The 17405-nt window shown below is 50.7% G+C and overlaps 6 protein-coding genes across 6 annotated transcripts; 3 read left to right on the top strand and 3 right to left on the bottom strand.

Moving 5' to 3' along the window:
* Positions 1-106: 106 nt before the first annotated feature.
* Positions 107-3913, top strand: Bathy16g01760 (cell wall surface anchor family protein; the record flags this gene model as incomplete). Its single annotated transcript, XM_007508537.1, has 2 exons — positions 107-344; positions 807-3913. The coding sequence occupies 2 exons, from the start codon at positions 107-109 to the stop codon at positions 3911-3913; spliced, it is 3345 nt and encodes a 1114-aa protein (XP_007508599.1).
* Positions 3914-4115: 202 nt separating this feature from the next.
* Positions 4116-8270, bottom strand: Bathy16g01750 (predicted protein; the record flags this gene model as incomplete). Its single annotated transcript, XM_007508637.1, has 1 exon — positions 4116-8270. One exon carries the CDS (start codon positions 8268-8270, stop codon positions 4116-4118), a length of 4155 nt encoding a protein of 1384 aa, XP_007508699.1.
* A 234-nt stretch (positions 8271-8504) lies between these two features.
* Positions 8505-9461, bottom strand: Bathy16g01740 (conserved hypothetical protein; the record flags this gene model as incomplete). Its single annotated transcript, XM_007508627.1, has 1 exon — positions 8505-9461. One exon carries the CDS (start codon positions 9459-9461, stop codon positions 8505-8507), a length of 957 nt encoding a protein of 318 aa, XP_007508689.1.
* A 445-nt stretch (positions 9462-9906) lies between these two features.
* On the top strand, positions 9907-12738 carry Bathy16g01730 (unknown protein; the record flags this gene model as incomplete). Its single annotated transcript, XM_007508420.1, has 1 exon — positions 9907-12738. The coding sequence occupies one exon, from the start codon at positions 9907-9909 to the stop codon at positions 12736-12738; it is 2832 nt and encodes a 943-aa protein (XP_007508482.1).
* A 616-nt stretch (positions 12739-13354) lies between these two features.
* Positions 13355-16051, top strand: Bathy16g01720 (predicted protein; the record flags this gene model as incomplete). Its single annotated transcript, XM_007508433.1, has 1 exon — positions 13355-16051. One exon carries the CDS (start codon positions 13355-13357, stop codon positions 16049-16051), a length of 2697 nt encoding a protein of 898 aa, XP_007508495.1.
* A 138-nt stretch (positions 16052-16189) lies between these two features.
* Bathy16g01710 (unknown protein) lies at positions 16190-17359 on the bottom strand (the record flags this gene model as incomplete). The annotated part of the gene is made up of 1 exon (XM_007508549.1): positions 16190-17359. The coding sequence occupies one exon, from the start codon at positions 17357-17359 to the stop codon at positions 16190-16192; it is 1170 nt and encodes a 389-aa protein (XP_007508611.1).
* Positions 17360-17405: the final 46 nt, after the last annotated feature.

The following is a 17405-nucleotide window of genomic DNA, read 5'->3' as shown; positions in this document are numbered from 1 at the left end:
CATCAACAATCGAGACTCGAAGACGTTAAAGAACGCATCTTTTATAACTCTCACGCATTGTTTACAAAGTTCTCCGTACTACACTCACTCTTACACTCGTAACAAGATGAAGGTCTACGGTACCGTAAACAACACCAGTTCTATGCATGGAAAAGAAGACGCTCCGTTGCTCTCGAAATCATCGAATGATGGAACAAAAGGTTCCAATTTCAAGAGACTCGTCGGCGCGACGTTGCTCGCCTCCGGCTGCGCGTTTGCCATCGCCTCTGGTTCGAACAGGATCTCTAATGGCGTGGGTAGTTCTGCGTTAAGACTCGGGGACGCGTTGGACGATGCCAAAGCTGGTGCGTTCTCGTAGAAAGTTCTTTTCGTTTTCGTATTCTTCTCTTTAAAGGAGCCGCGCTTTGGTGGATCAAAATCTCCAATCTTTTCTTTTCTTTTTAAAGCGCGTGAATAGAGAAAACGCACGAACAAAGGATCGAGGGGTGTTCTTTGCGCTCGTGCGGTGCGCTTTACGCGGTTGGCGAATCGATTTTTGTCCTCTTCGCGTATCAAAACGTCGTCGTTTTCTCGTCATCGTTTCCTCCACTTTTGGGGGTCGATGTAACACCCTTTTCTTTATTTAGGGTTTTTGTGACCTTGCTTTGCGCTTCGCGAAACTCACCGCTTAATGCTTCTCTCTCTCTCTCTTAATCTCATGATTATCATCATCACACGTTTAAACGTTCTCTGTTGTTGTTGTTGTTTTTATTACGTTGTTGTTGTTTATTATGTGTAATAAATGCGTGGAATAAACGAATATAAAGAAGCGGCAAAGATTCGCTCGGAAGCGGAAAACTGCAAGGAAAAATCCGATTGCGTGGAAGAAGCGGGAGCGGAGATCACGGAATCCTTGGACGAATTCGCGGATACGATGACGGATTTGGGCCGAGACGCGAACGCGATGGTACAAGGCGTGACGGCAATGACGGAAGCGATGGATAAGTTGAAAGCGGCGACGCACGTCGGCGAACTCGGATCGACGGAGGATGTCGTCGGGGACGTCACGGATGCGGTTGAAGGCGCCGGGGCGACGGTTACCGACGCCGCAACGGACGCCTCGAAGTCCATTCAAGACGGCGTCAAGCACACGATTGAAGATTTGCAAACCGCCGTGGCGAAAGCGCAAGCAGAAGCCGAACAAGCGGCGACGGACGCGCAAGCGTGCACGGAAGACGTGGAAACGTGCTGGGGAAAAGCAGTCGACAAGATGCAAGCGGACGTGGCGTTGGCCAAGGTCAAGGCGCAATTGTGGGAAGCCAAAGCCGCGCAAGCGGCGAAAGATGCGGTCGAACCGGCGCAAGAGTGCGTCGGCGACGTCGCCGCGTGCGCGAAGAAAGCGCAAGACGACGCCGCGCAAGCCGCGCAAGACGTTGAAGCCGCCGCCAAGCAAACCGGCACGGACATTCAAGTGTGCGCGTCGGACGTCCAAGACTGCTTCCAGCAAGCACAAGCGAAAGCACAATCGGACATTGAAAAGACGACTTCTGATTTGAAAAAGTGCGCAACTTCCGCGTCGGATTGCTTCACTTGCTTGACGGAAACCGATCCGGCGGCGTGCGTCTCCGCGTTGCCGGCGCCGGGCGCCAAGTCGCAACTCGGCACCAACGACGTCTTTATGGACATCCAAGCCGCGTTTGAAGACGCCAAGGCGAAAACCGAAGCGGCCGGTGCGGACTGGCAAGCGTGCGCGTCTGACGTTGCTACGTGCGCCACGGACACCGAGGCCAAGGCCAAAGCCAAGTTGGAAGCGGACGCCGCGATGGCGAAAGCCAAGGCGGAAATGATGAAAGCCGCGGTGACCAACGGCGTCACCGCTGGTATGGCTGAGTTTTCCGAGTGCACCGGTTCTTCCGACGCGATTGCCGCCTGCGCGAACGCGAAGGTTGAGCAAGCGCAAGCGGATGCCGAAGCGGCGAAGGGCGACGTCGAAGCGTGCGTCGCTGACGGTCAAGCGTGCATCGAGAAAGCCACGTCTGACGCGAAGGACACGTTGGGTTTGCTCGGCTGCGACGACAAACCGGAGGACAGCGATTTGATGGCCAAAACCTCCGCGGAATTGGAAGCGGACGTTGCTAAGTTCAAAGCCGACGCCGAAGCCACCGGTGCGGAGTTGCAAGCCTGCGCCGATGACTTTGAAACGTGCGGCGAGAAGATGAAGGCGAAGATGACCGCGGACGCCAAAATGTTGCAAGCGAAAGCGGCTTTGATGGCGAAGCAAGTCCAAGAAGGTACCACGGCGTCTTCCGAACACTTTCAAGAGTGCGTCGGCGACGTCGACGCCGTCAAGGAGTGCATCTCGGCTGACTTGGAAGCCGCGAAAGCGAAATCTGACGCTTCGTGGGCGAAGTTGCAATCTTGCACTTCCTCGATCGACTCGATGCAATCGTGCTTCTCCGAAATGGGCAGCGATGTTACCGATACTTTCTCTTTAGGTACCGCAGACGCCGGAGAGCAACTGGAATCTGCCTTCGCGGACGCGCAAGCGAAAGCTGATGCCGCCGGAGCTGAATTTAAATCCTGCGTCGGCGATGTCGTCGCGTGCGGTGCTAAAATGCAAGCCAAGATGCAATCGGACGCGGAAGCGTTGCAAGTGAAAGCGGAATTGATGACGAAACAAATGCAAGAAGACGCGACGGCGAACAGCGTGCACTTTCAACACTGCATCGGCGACGCCGACGCCATCAAGGAGTGCGTGACTGCGTCAGTCGAGAAAGCGCAGGCTGACGCCAAAGCTGCCGGCGACAAGATGCAATCCTGCGCCATGGACTTGCCGTCCTGCTTCGAACAGATGGGCAACGACGTCGAGGATACCTTCTCCTTGGGTGCAGAAGATATGGTTGCGAAGCGTAGAGAAGAGTTGGAATCGACCGTCGCCAAGTTCAAAGCCGACGCCGAAGCCGCCGGCGCAGAGTTGCAAGCCTGCGCCGGTGACTTTGCCGCGTGCGGCGAGAAGATGAAGACGAAGATGGAAGCCGATTTCGAATTGGCCAAAGCGAAAGCCGCGTTGATGCAAAAAGAAGTCGAGGAAGGCGCCACGGAGCTCTCTGAGAACTTTTCCGAGTGCACCAGCGACGTTCCGGAGTGCACCACGAAAGCGGTCGAAGACGCGAAAGCCGACGCGGAGAAGAACGGAAACAAATTGAAAGAGTGCACCGCGTCTGTGTCCGCCATGAAATCGTGCTTCGAAGAGCTCGGCGATGGAATCACCATCCCGTCGTCTTCGTTAGGTTGCGAAGCGGAACAAGCCGCGTTCGATGCCGCCAAATCCGAAGCCCAAGCGGCGGCGGAAAAGGTGAAATCCTCCTGCGACCCGCAGTCTGAGGCGCAAGACTGCTTGGCCTCGTTAGTCGATGCCGCCAAGGCGGACGCCGCGGCGGCCTCTGCCAAGGTTGCCTTGATGGCTGAGCAAGCGAAAGATACCACCACTGGCGTCACGGACGACATGGTTGCCAAATCCAAAGAAATGGCGGCTCAAGTGCAAGCGAAGTTTACGAAGTGCACCGCGGACCCGTCCTGGGAGACCTGCAAACCGGAAGCGCCTCCACAAGCGGCGTTGTTGGGTGGCAGCATTACCGACGACATCCAAGAGTGCTTCAAAGACATTCCGGAGTGCTGGAACAAGCTCGTCGCCAAGGTGAAGGGCGATGCGGAAGAAGCGCAAGAGAAAGCGGAAGAGGCGGAGCAAAACGCCGAAGAAGCGGCGGAACAAGCGAAGGATGACGTATCCTCTGCGGCCAAGGAGACGGCCGCGAAGGTGCAAGATGAGGCGGACACGTTGAAGGCGGAGGCGGAAAAGTTGGCGAAGGAGGCGGAGGAGTGCGCCGCGGACCCGCAAGCGTGCTTTGCCAAGTTACAAGGACGATTACAGTAATCGACGCGAGAATGTCCTTCATTAAGTTATATTATTATTATGTTCTTACTGCCTACACAGTTAAAACACAGATAGTGTAGAAGATCTACGAAACTGTTTATATATATTGATTTTCCTACGTATACTACTAAATACTAAAGATGATGTAACTCCTCTGCAACAAATGTATAGCGGCGCCGCGTATGCTCTCGCGCGTCTATTTTTATCTCGTCTCTCTTTTCGCCGCCGCCGCCGATAACGCCGCAGTTTTCAAAATTTTCATATTCGTTCGCTCGAAAATAGGACCACACACGTCTTCATACCCGAGCTCCTTCAACATTTCCATCGACGCGAGTAATCCCTCTTTCGTCTCCTTCGCTCGACAAAGAACAATCATCGCCGATAACGCTTGCCACGAGATGTTGTCTTCTTCGCTTTCTCTTCCTTCTCCTTCTTCGCGCGGGTGTTTTTCTTTTCGTCTTCCGTTCACGACGGAGGCTAAGGCGGGAAGCGCGTCGAGCTCTGTGAGGAATTGTTTCCGAGCCGGGCCGTATCCAGCCGCGTTTCGAATGCAAAAAATCACGTGAAGAAGAAGCGTTTCTTCTTCCATCCTTTTGTTTGTTGGCTCTTCGGAGACTAACGAAACCAACGTCTCGATTAAAACTGTCGCCACGTTTCTCTCGAACGCCAACTGGCGGTTCCTCGCGTTCGCGCACAAAGAGTCTCGCAAACCAGACGCCGCGCGAAGTCGGTTTTCAATCGTGTTTTTGTCATTCTTCTTCTTCAAGTGCGTGAAAAGCGTCTCCAAATATTCGCTGGAAACATCCATCTTTCGAGTATTCGACGACGACGGCTCGGAGGAGAAGGAGGATTTGGAGGGAAGCGAAATCAAGTCTCGTTCCACGGGAAGAAGAGGAAGAAGAACGTCCCTCTCGTTTTCGCCGAGTTCGCGAGACGATGATGATGACGCTGAGAGCGAAAACGTCGAAAACACCTCGAGCGCGTCGTGAAACCCCAAAAGAAACGCCCAATCTTGCCCCGTGCGGTTCCAGGCGTCCGTGGCGTGTACCACACTTGCGGAAAATCTCGAGAATTGGTCATCGTCACCATCAAACAAAATGTCCAAGACTGCTCTCACCGCCTCGCGATTCCCCGATCTCGAGGCTAAATGTAAGCACGTTTGCTCGTCCGCGTCTTTCATGAAAAACAGCCGCTTTTTCTTCTTCTTTTCGTTTGTGCCGACATCGTCCTCGGCGACAAAACTATCGAGAGATTGGTATAAAATCTTCAAAATCTTCGGACATCCTCTCGCGGCAGCGATGTGAATCGGCGTCGTTTTCCCGCTTCGCGTTTGCGCGAGCGCGTCTGCTTTATACTCGCAAACGAGAAGTTCGACGAGCGGAAGAACTTTTTCTTCCGACAAATAGTCTTCGTTTATGTTTGCTCGAGACGTGAGGACGTGTAACGCGGTAAGGTTTTCATCACCGTCTTTGCCTCTCTTCTCGTTTGTCGTCGAAAGCGCCGCGGCGTTTCCGAGAATCTCGCGAAGAAGCTCTGCGTCGTTTACGAATGGCGCGACGAGCGCGCAAACGAGCGACACGTCCGTGCCTCTCGCGCACGCCCGATACACGGCAGCTTTTGCAGCGAGCACGTCTGGATGTATCTCTTTGTCTTTTTCTTCTTCTCTTTTGTCTTCTTCTTCTTCTTCCCTCTTTTCTTTAGCGGATGATGATGCCAATGATGATTTCGATGCCAATTTTGAATTCAGACCAACGAAATTCGCCCTGAGGAACGCGCAATAGCTCGCGAGTGCTGGACGCCTTAAAAGTTCGCACGGCGCGAGCGGGCCTTCGCCATCGACGCCCAGGAATGCGCCGCATAAACGTCGGACGGTACTATTTTCTTGCTCCTCGTCGTTGTTGTCGATATTCTCCGGCGCCAAGAGCGCTCCGGCTTCGGATTTCTTCACCCCTGGTTCTTTTTCCTCCTCATTTTCGTAACCATTTTCGTCGTCGTTCTCGTCGTTCTCGCCGAGGAAACTCCTCCTCTTTCTCATCGCCTCTCGCACTTTACGACACGCGATGAGCGCGGACATGGAGTTACCGCCGAGGCGCACGAAAGAATCGTTCTTTCTTATGTTCTCAAAGTTCACGCCGCACGACAGCGCATCCGCCCAACATTTCGCAACGAGCGTTTCCAGCTCGTCTTTTTTCTTCGCCGTTTCGTCTCGTTCAGAATAGGGTGAACAAGCGAGTTTGACTGCGACTCGTTCTTTACTTCGATGTCGCTCGTAAAACGCGCGAAAATCGCGTTTACCCGTCGCGGACAGTGGAATCGACGCGTCTTCGTCTTTCTCGAGAAAGACGAATTTTCTCGGTACCATCGCGGCGTTGTTCCCCGAGAGAGACAACCACGGCGCGCAACAGTTTAAATCAATCGTCAAAAGTACGTCCATCCGCCTCGCGCGCCTGTTTTCTTCTTCATCGGCATTGTCGTCATTCTCTCCAATGAGCTTTATAAACGCGACTATTTCTTTCGCCGCGTCATTCTCGTTATTATCGCTACTGCTGCTACTACTACTACTCGTACTGATATTTTCGTCCACGAAACACAAAATCGACCGCTCGATCACGTTAGGCATCAGCGCGCACTTTTCGCACCGCTCGCGCAGAAGGCTCTCCACGCCTTCCAATTCGATGCGATGGCCGCGAATTTTTACCTGGCGATCGGATTCGATTCGTCCGAGAAGGTAATATTCGTTCGTTTTCGAATCAAAATATCCGAGATCGCCCGTCATGTAACATCTTCTTCTTTTGACGTCGTCATCGTTATTCGCACTTTTGATCCCTGCTCTGAATTGAATATCGCGAAACGCGTTTCTTCCGCGAGGAGGTGCGTTGCTTTCGAGATAGCCTTCAGGAGGAACGCCTCGGCCGTAAATGGCAATCTCGCCGACGGTGTTATCCTCGGCAACTTCCTGGTCGTCGTATTCATCATCGTTGTCCTCGTTTCTTCTATCGACGATGACGAGGGAAGCGAAAGACTCGTCTAGAGGTGTGCCAATGTTCGTCGCGCCTTTGTATCTCATTACTTCTTCTTCTTCTGACGAGGGAGTTGAAATTTTCTTACTCGTTTGGTACACCGTAGCCTCCGTGACGCCGTAGACGTTGAGTAAAGTAATTCCACTCTCTCTGAAGGAATCTTTGATCGATTTCGACATTTTTTCGCCACCGAGCGAGACGAATTTGAGGTGCATTGGAAGGAGTAAACCGTTGTCGTCGTTGTCGTCGTCCAACATGCCGCCAAACTCCCAAAAGGACGGCGTGCAACACACGTGCGTCGCTCGGCTCGCAACGAGTGCGTTTCTCAACGCGTTCCCTCCTCGCATCAACGCCGCTCTGGAAGAAAACGTCGCTATCGCTGACTTACCAACTATAGCGCTCGCGATATCTCCTATGCACGGATCAAACACGTGCGCGCTGACCAACGCGAGGATACTCGACGCGTCTAATTTTTCATTCTTCACTTTCGCCCTCGCGTACGCTTCGATGTTCTCTCTCGTTGTTTTCACGCCTTTCGGTCGGCCCGTCGTACCCGAGGTAAAGCACACGTACGCCGTCGCCGCCGCGTTGTTATTATTATTTTTTGCGGAGGAAGATGAAAATAAATTCAAATCCTCCATCGCTTTCCTCACGAACGCGTCTCTCGCTCCAACGTGACATCCTTTCGAGGACGACATCATCCTCGCGTCGTCGAGCGGCTCGCGCAACGCCGACGATTTTTCGGTCAGTATCACGAACTCTTTTCCTCCTCCTACCTTCTTCGCATCATCCTCTGATGTCAGCAGTCCCAGCGTTTCTTCCAAAAACGTTCTGTCTCGCTCGAACGCGACGGCGAAAGTGCACGGATTCCACCGCTCGTCGAATACGAGCGCTCGTACCTCTTCGCTCGTCTCCACGCACGTAAACTCGATCTCGAGTAAAAAAAGTGCCAGAATTGTCACGACGAAATATTTCGAGGAACTGTCCATGAATATCGCGCATCTTTCTTTTCTTCTTTCGATTGACTCCTCGTTTTGTGCTTTCCGCTTAACTTTCAGCGTTTGGTGAATGTTCTGACTGGTGAACAAAACCGCCAATTGCATTTCAAACCTCGTGTATTTTTGTTCCAGTTTGAACGAACACGAAGAAAACGAGAGGCTCGTTTTGTGGTTGCTCGTGTTGTTGTTGTTGTTCTTTTTCGATGCCTCCTGATGTTGTTGTTGTTGTTGTTGTACTCGTTCTTCTTCGAACGCGTACAAAGCGATGGAGGTGTCGTTCGTTACGTCTTCCGTTATCCAATGTATCATCTCGCTGAGAGAATCAGGACGACTCGTCATAAAATCCCTTCTCTGTGACCACATCATCGAAAGCAAAAAAGGGTTGTCCGCGTGCACTGCGTCTCTTTCTTTTCGAGCGCGAACGCGGGTGAACGCGCGCGCTAAGCGCGCGTCTGTTTTTAAGAAGTCTTTTCGCACTTTTTTACGTCTCTGAGAAAAATATCTTTAAAAAGTGCACATGTGTATTAAGCATGTAAAATGTATGCGTGTTTAATATGATGTAGATGATGAGTATTACGATGTGTGCAGCTCTCCATGTTCGTATCGCCAACCGTGCGGTAAAGGGCAGTCGTTGTCGAGGAGGTATTGTAAACACTCGGGGTGGTTGTTCTCGTGCGCGTAGCGTACGGCGCGAGAGTCCCAAGGCGCTTTGGCGGTTTCGTGCAAGTACTTCAAACAGTCTAAGTGGCCTTTTCTGGCTGCATACCAACACGCACATTCGTCATATTTATCATACTTACGTTCAACAAGATATTCGAGTATGTGAAGATGACCACTTAAAGCCGCCCCATTGGCAGTATACGAATTCCAAGGCGCTTTGACGGTTTCGTGTAAGTACTTCAAACAGTCTAAGTGGCCGTTCTTGGCCGCGTACTCACACGCATCTTCGTCATATTTATCATACTTACGCTCAACAAGATATTCGAGTATGTGAAGATGACCGTTTTCAGCCGCCCTATCGGCAGTTCTCGAATCCCAAGTCGCTTTCGCTTCTTCCCGTAAGTATTTGAGTACCTCGAGATGACCGTGTAAGGCAGCACTTGCACACGCAAACACATTGATAGGACACTTCTTTGCAACGCAATACTTTACCATTTCCAGATTACCTTGTTCTGCGGCCGCACAAATCGTCCTGTAATCCCACTTACACTTTTTCTCCTCTCGCGCCCACGTGAGCAACTCGAGTTTATTCGTTAGAGCAACTCTCCAGCAGAAATATGATTCGTACCACCAACTCGTCCACGACGATTTATTCTCCCGCGCAACTTCCAAAGTCGATATCGACGACATCTCATCAATATTAAACTTCTTTTTCAAATCACCCGCGCGAGATGATCTCTTCACCAACTTTCTCGTCTCACTATTCACCTCGTACAAGAATTTGATATCAGTTTGATTCAATCTCGGTAAAATATGAGTCAAACAAATATCGTCGCACTTCACGATCAATTCCCACAACAACGTCGTCATCACGCGACGCGTAGTACTAAAAGCGGAAGAAAAACCTCCGAATTACTTTTCTTTCGAGCGCGTTTCGCCCCCTTTCGGTTTTTTCTTCTTCTTCTTTGTCTTCTTCTTCGTCTTCTTTTTTCTCTCGTCTCACGAGTGAGATCTTGGAAATTGTTTTTCCTCGTTTGAGTAAAGTGGCCGTTTTTTGATTTGACGGGTCGACGATTGACGAAAAAAGAGGAAAAGAGGGACGATGAGAGGAACATTTTCTGCATTTTTTCACATTTTTTCGTAAAAATAATTTAAACCCTAAACTCTAAACCTCCTTTTTTTCTTCTCTCAAGTGTTTTCCGTCAAAACTTTCTCTCTTGGGAAACGAAACGCGGCTATCACTTTACTTCAGAGAGATCAAGGTCGCCTTTCGCGAGAGAGAACACACACTATACAAAAGCACACACACATCATCATGAACACCATTGGCACGATGGGTCATCTGTTGAAAAGAGAGGAGAATACTGGCGAACGTCTCTCTTTATTAGAGGAAGAAAAGACTTTGGCAACATTACCATTAAAGACGAGCCGCGGGAAGATTTCATCCTCCTCATCCTCGAAAACGAAAAGCGTTGGATTCATCTGCGCGTTATCTCTCGGCGCGTTCGCTTTGAGCGCTTCTTCGTCGAGTAAAAAGAATAGCGGCGCGTATAACATCGACGCGGCGTTCAAATCTGGCTCTCCGATGTCTTTATTGGGCGTTTCCGATCAAATCGATGTCATGAAAAGTTTGATCGTGGACACGTGCGGGAAATCCGCCCTGCGTGACTACGAGAAGACGTATTCCTTGTTACCGGGAGAAAAGGCAGCGTCGGAGATGGGCGAGAGAGAAGAAGAAGGAGACGATAAGAAATACGCCAAAGCGGACGCGTTTTTATCCAAATTAAAGAATGCGAACGGAGGAAAGAAGGAGGATCAAGAGGACGACGACGAAGATTTAGAAATCGATTCCTCGAAAAACACGGATACGTTTTTGCGAGAGTTCAACGACATGCAAAAACGGATGAAGGAGACGAAGAAATTCGCGAACGAAGAAGAGGATGATTTGGAGGAGGCAAAGGAGGATTCTTCTTCGGACGGGGAGCGAACGGTGGAAGAGCGAGAGGACGCGAGGTTCGAGAAGAAGTTGACGAAGACTTTGGCCAAAGACGATATCGACGAAGAGGACGAAGAAGAGAAAAAGCACCGACCCCAATCATCGAGGAAGAAGCAATCGTCGTCTTCGGATCAGAAAAGCAGCAGCCGCAGCAGCGCTTCTGAGGACGAGGACCATCGACGTCCAAGCAAGAATTTTTCCGGGTACAGGGAAAAGTTTCACTCGGACGCCGACGACGAGGAGTTCGTGGAGAGAGAGACGGAAAGAGACGAGCGACGATCCGTCTCTTCCTCCTCTTCTTCTTCTTCTTCTTCTTCTTCTTCTAGAGACAACAACAACAACAACCAGAGAGAACGTTTGTACGAACGCAAGAGCAGCAGCGGCGATAAAGACGACGACAAGTCTACTTACGCCTCCAAAGGCGCTCGACGCATGTTGTTGGAAGAAGCGTTGCCAAACGCATCCGAAGAGAAAGAGTTGGTTGAAGTCGCCGAGGAAGAGATCAAGCACACCGGGGTGTTCGCTTTGTTGCAAAAAATGGTTGGCGGCGAACAATCGAGTCAAGATCCGGTCAAGCCGGGACAAATGCCGCAGTTGGGTTTACCGCAGCAAACGAAGATGTTGTCGAAGAAGAATAAGAAGAAGTCGACGACGAAGAAGGGAGACTTAAACGTTGCCGCCGGATTGGGCAAATCCATGGGCGTTCACGTCGATGAAGAAGTCGACGACGAAAACGAAGGCGACGAAGGAGAAGAAGAACAAATGAAAGAAGAAGAAGAAGAACATGAACAACAAACCGAAGAACAAACTCGAACCGATAAGGTGTTAAAGCTCGCGCAAGACGGCGAAAAAGCGTTGGAACGCGAAGCGATTGAGAAAGTCTACAAAGGCGACGGCTCCAAATCCAAGAAGAAATCTGCGTTGGAGATCCAACGAGGCGAGACTTCTTCTGATATGAGCGAAACGGACGAAGAAGCTTTGGAGATTGAGAACGGCGCCGCGGATAAGTACTACGACGTCACGAAAGTCGAACACTTGGCGCAAGAAACGCTCAAGAGAAATATGGGTGGTTCCAAAGGTGAAGCGTCCATGGGCGAGCAGCAGCAAACCATCAACACGAAAGCGTTGGAGGAAGCCATCGGGAGAGCGGCGAACCAATCGCCGGACATCACCAGAAAAGAGTTGTTTTCCACCTTGGGACGCAAATCCAAGGAAGAGTTTGTCAACGCCGCGCGATTGAAGAAACTCGTCGAGTTGAAACACATCGCGACGACGTGCAAACCGACGCTCAGCGACGGCGGTAAAGCCATGGAACGTGCGAAAGAAGCGGCGCAACAAGCCGCCATGAAAGTCAAGCAAGCCGCGGCGAGAAGAGCGGAAGCGGAAGCGAACTACGAGCACTCGCAAGAAGTTGCGAAAATCGCCGCCCAAAAAGTCGACGACATCACCGAACTCGCGCAAAAGAAGATCCAAGAAGTTCAAGAAGTTGCCAAGAGAAAAGTGCAAAACGCAAAAGACATTTCTCGATTAGCCGGACGTAAAGTCGAAGACGAGTTTGACATGCTTGGGAAAACCAAGGAAGATTTCAACTTGCACGTGCAACACGCGATGAAATCAGTCGAAGCCGCGAAAGAAGCCGCTTCGTCGGCGTTGGAAGAGACGAAGAAGAAGTCCCACACGGCCAAGCAACGCGCCGCGGCGCTGGAAGTTTCATTGGCGAAGGAATACGAAGAGGCGAGAACCGAGCGCGAAATCGAAGAGAAGAAGTTGGCAAAGGCGGAAGCGCAAGCGGAAGCGGCGGAGACGGAGAGAGAACAGAAAGTGTTGGAAGCGCACCAAAGACAGATGGAAATCGAAAAGGTTGCCAAGGAGAGACAGTACAAGTTGGAGGAGGAGCAAAGACAAATGGAAGAGGCGAAGAAGCGCTCGATGGCGAAGAGCACGCAATACCGCACCTCCGCGGAGGACGCGTTGGAAAAGTTGTCCGTGATTGATTTTAATAACAACAAGGATAGCGACGACGTGGCGCGAATCGGGTTTGGCGAGGAAGACATCGCTTCTGGGTACCCCGACGACGACGAAACGCAAATGGCCATGGGCGGCGCGTCATCCTCGGATGGTGATGGATTCGATCCGTGGACCCGCAAGTAATAATAAAAAATCTGACTAACCGCGCGTCAAAGTCGGCAAACAAAGTTGTACTAAAACCGAGGAGGAGGAAGGAACAACCTCCTCGGAAAAGAAGAAGGAAAAGAGAAGAGTTACACACATCTACACGTTTTAATTATTTATATATATATATATTATCTACTGATAAACACGACACACGTATGTGGTATCACTACGCTTTCGAACTGAACCCAATGCTGCAAAAATTCAAAAACCCTAAATATCGGTGTCTAAGTTCCCCCTCAAAATTCAAATGTCTCGTCAGTATAATTGAGTAAAAACCGCACGAAATACTCTACCACATCTCTTCGTTTTGCGCGTTAAAAGACTGAGTTCAACATGGAGAGGAACGATGATACCGTCGTCCCTTTCCCTCCTCCAAATCCTCCTCTGGGCGTCGTTTCAAGGTAAACATAGGAACAATTCACATTCTTTTCAATCGATCCGTTTCAAAATTTGAATTTTTCCATTCTTCGTTCCTTTCCTCTCTGTCGCTTCTCTCTGTATTATTACTCACGCCGCTTTGGGGAAACTATCGCATCTTCTCTCTCTCGTTCTCTTTAAACGCATCATCAGGGTACCTCTGGGCGCACAACCGATGAACAATAACATCAACAATAATGGACAAACGACGCAAATCAAATCCGCGTTAAAATCCACCTCCCGGTCTCTCGTGTACAGACAAAACCAACACCAACACCAACAGATGGAAAACATGAACGAACAACAAAGACGAGTGTCTTTCCAATCCGGACGCCCACCGGTGGTGGAAGGAGGCGCGAGATTAGCGCAACTGCGAGCGGCGAGGAAACGAGCGGCGCAACAGAAAGCACAAGAAACATCGTCGAATACTAATGGCCAAGGGAATAAGTTACCCTTTGGGACCTCTTGGGGGAATCAAACGGACCAAGCGGGAGCGCAAAGAAGGCGACATCAAAATCTAACCCAACATTCGTCGATGTCATCTTCGCGAATGGAACGGTTACGGAAACGAAAAGGCACCGGGCGACAAGTGAAACCGAGACCGTTCGTGTTGGTGATGAAAGCGCCCGCGGAGAGTTTGGGGAGAGCAGCGCTTCCGGATGGAGGAGCGAAGAAAAGACGAACGGCGATGGTGGTCGAGGAGTTGGATGGGACGAATTTTACTGGTGAGGGCGAACACTCGGCGGCGGCATCGAGAGACGGCGATCGAGCCGGGTCGTTCGCCGAGAACGAAGGATTTGCCGGGTACGATTTTAACGGGAACAGGACGGCGCAACCGATGTTTCGACCGAAGAGTCCGCACGCGAAAGGACAACAACAGAGAAAAGTTTCGATGGAGATGAATTCGCAGTTACGATTGCTTCGCGAGCAGCACATGCAAGAAGGCGGAGTGTTAGCCGAAGCTATCGAAGAGGAGAGACTGAAGAGAGAGCAAATGGAATTAGAGAAACGACGAGAAATGTTACGCAAGAGCAGCATGGGGAGCGGCGGGGAGGTGACCAACACGCCGATGGCTGCGGAAGCGCTGGTGAACATGTTCAACATCCCGGGACGAGAAGACGAAGCTATTTTGCATCAAGACAGTCCGGATTGGCAAGGCGTCTCGCACATGGGGGCAGCAGGCGGTCAGTCGCAACCGCAAGTGCAACCGGTGGGAATGTTGAACGAAAACTTGAACAACGACGACGACGAGTTTGGCGGAGGATTCGAAGCCGGCGACGACGACTTTGACCAAGAAGATTTAGTAGGCGGTCAATTCGCTGACGACCGCGCGTTCGATGAGGAAGGATTCCCTATTCGCAAACCTAGAGGTGAAGCGCACAAACGCTTGCGCGAAGAAATGGCCAGAAGAAAATCTTTAGCCTTTGGCGGTTTACAAACCATCGTCGTCGAAGATTTAACAGGCGGCTCACAAAAGGTGCGCAAAAGTTCGCGCCAAAGACAAAAACCGTTGGAGTATTGGCGAGGCGAGAAGAAGGTGTACGAGCGCGTCCATGGATCGTTACCGACCATCAAAGCCACGCAACGGCAAACCCGAAACAAAATGTGGCCAAGAAAAACGCCCGGAGGCCCGTCGGAAACATTCAGGGTGCTCAAATTGAGACCGACGGAACAGTTCAACAAAATCGGCGCCGAACGACGAGACTCGTTGGATCAGTTGATGACCGCCAGAAACGGCGCTCCTTTGCACGATTCCGACGCCGAAGATGAGGAAATCTGGGACGTCGATGGCGTCGAGTTTGATCAACACGGTCGCAGGATAAAAACGTTCGCCAAGACCCCGAAAGAGTATTACGGACGAAACGGTCGCGCGACGCCGAATTACAACAACAACAACAACAACAACAACAACAACAACATGAACAACAACGGGAGCGGGAAGAAGAAGCGTGGACGACCTCGAAAGAATCCAACAGTACTCGTCGATGAAAACGACGACGACGACGGACAGCAACAACAACAACACCAAGAGGAAGAACAAAACGAACAAGTCAGAGGGAAGCACATCCGACTGGCGCCGGACACGGACGACGAAGACGAGGAAGACGAAAGAGACGACGAGCTCGAGGAAAATACGCGAAGGAACTCTGAAGCGATTCATAATACTAACCACGACGACGACGACGATCAAGAAGCCGAAAAGGAAGCGAACGAAGCCGCTCGCATGGCGGAGTTGGAGCTCGAAGAAGAGAGAGAAGAAGAGGCGAGAAAAGCGTCGAAAGCGAAGGAGGATTTGATCATGGAAGCGGAACAAAAGGCCGCGATGGAGTTGAAAATCACGCAAGAGGAGATTCCAGAGGAGGAGGAAGAAGAGGAGGAAGAAGACGACGAGGAATCGAGAGCGTTGAAGAAACGACTGGCGGATGCGGAAGCCGAGCTCGATGCGCTCGACGCGGCGAACGAAGCGGCGAGGAAGATGTTAGATCAACACGACGAACGAGACTCTTTAGAAGAAGACGGGAACGGCGATGCCCTGCCGCCTTCTACTGCACGCGAGAAAGACGGGCAGGCGAAGGTTGAAGAGGAGAAGACGAGCCGGTTTTCGATGTCTCTCGAGGCAAACAAAGGTGTATTTTACGACGAAGAGGCGGATAAGGATTTAATAGAAAACGATCCAGCGATTAAGAGCGGGTCGATTAACTTGGAGGAAGATTTGGATGACGGCGATGATGATGATGACAACGAAGACGACGACGATGAAGAGGATAGAGATGTTGCCGCCAAAAGAGATTCGCTTTCTTCAAAATCGGAAGAAGAAAACGACCGACGAGATAACGACGCCTTGGCGATTCCCATGGACCTCGACGAATAGATAATATATACACAGAATAGTATTAAACTTGATTAATAAGCATTTGTAAATTCTAATACATGAGTATTAAACTTCTCTTTAAGTTGAAATAACTACGTAGTATGTGTGTATTATGCGCTAAAAACTCTTCTATACTCTCTACAAGCTGAAACTATATCGCTCGCATTTCGCGCCGAGCTCTGAAATCGTCGCCACGCACTCAGTCGTTAAAGAGAACGTCAACTCGTCGTCGTCGTCGTCGTCAAAATTTCTACCACTACTAATGCCAGCAGTGACGTGCGAAAACTTTCCGCCCGGTCGTCGACTGCCACCATTCTCTTCGTCCAATAAAGTTCTATTTCCATCCACGACGCTCCCGTCCCAGTCTAAATACTTGGAATCCACCGTTCGATGTCTCGTGACAACCTTGACCAACTCACCTTTATTACCACCTTCGGAAGGTAACTTGGACGTCGTCAACGTCACGTCGGCTAAGTTTTCAATCAGTAATTGCATCGTCCCGCGCTCTCTGTCGTCCTCGTCTAAGAATCCATCCTCGACATCCTCCGCCGCCTGGCACCCCGTCACTAAAGCCACATTCTCCATCGCTCTCAACCGCACGAGGAACCGCACGACCGCTTTCTCGCTCGTTCTCGCCGCTAACACGTCCAACGAGTCGATAAAAATACTCGCACCACCATTTCTGCTACACTCTTCCATCGTTCTTCCGATAGTATCGTCTCCGACCGTCCCCGATACCTTCTTCGCGATCAAATCATACAAACCATCTAAACTCGACGTTGCACTCGAACGCGCGCCATTCACCGTAAACACATTCTCCTCCTTTTCGTCTTCTTCTTCTTTATCATCGTCATCGTTGAAATTAAACGCCATTGGTGTCGACCAACAATCGATGGATTCGATCCCAAATTTTTCCTTTTTTTGGTACAAAAATTCAGCTTTTTTCCTCCTCAAGTGCGGACTGATTGAAGTTTCGAACGGTTTCATCGTTTCCACGAACACTATTGCAGCTCTTTTTCTTTTCGATGTCCTCGAGCTGCTCGTTTTTGTTGTTTTCGTCGCGTTCCTCTCGTTCTTCGTATCCTCGTCTTTGTTGTTCTCATCATCGTCAGAGTCCTCCTCGTCTTCGTTCTTTTTGTCGTTGCGTTGGATTTTGAGGCATTCGTGCACGAAATGCGCGAAGAGAAACGCCGTCGGGCTGTCCTTTACGGACACGAGATGGACGTGCGAGGAAAAAGGCAGAGGAGAAGAAGAAACGGAATGCAACGTTTTCGTTGCTGAAATTCGAACGTTTAAAGCTTCATTCATTATGTTCTTTGTCTTCTTCTTCTTGGAGAAGTGTTCCGTAGAATTT

The sequence above is a fragment of the Bathycoccus prasinos genome, assembly GCF_002220235.1.
Source record: "Bathycoccus prasinos genomic : Chromosome_16".
Lineage (NCBI taxonomy): Eukaryota > Viridiplantae > Chlorophyta > Mamiellophyceae > Mamiellales > Bathycoccaceae > Bathycoccus > Bathycoccus prasinos.
This window is presented reverse-complemented; position numbering and strand designations above follow the sequence as displayed.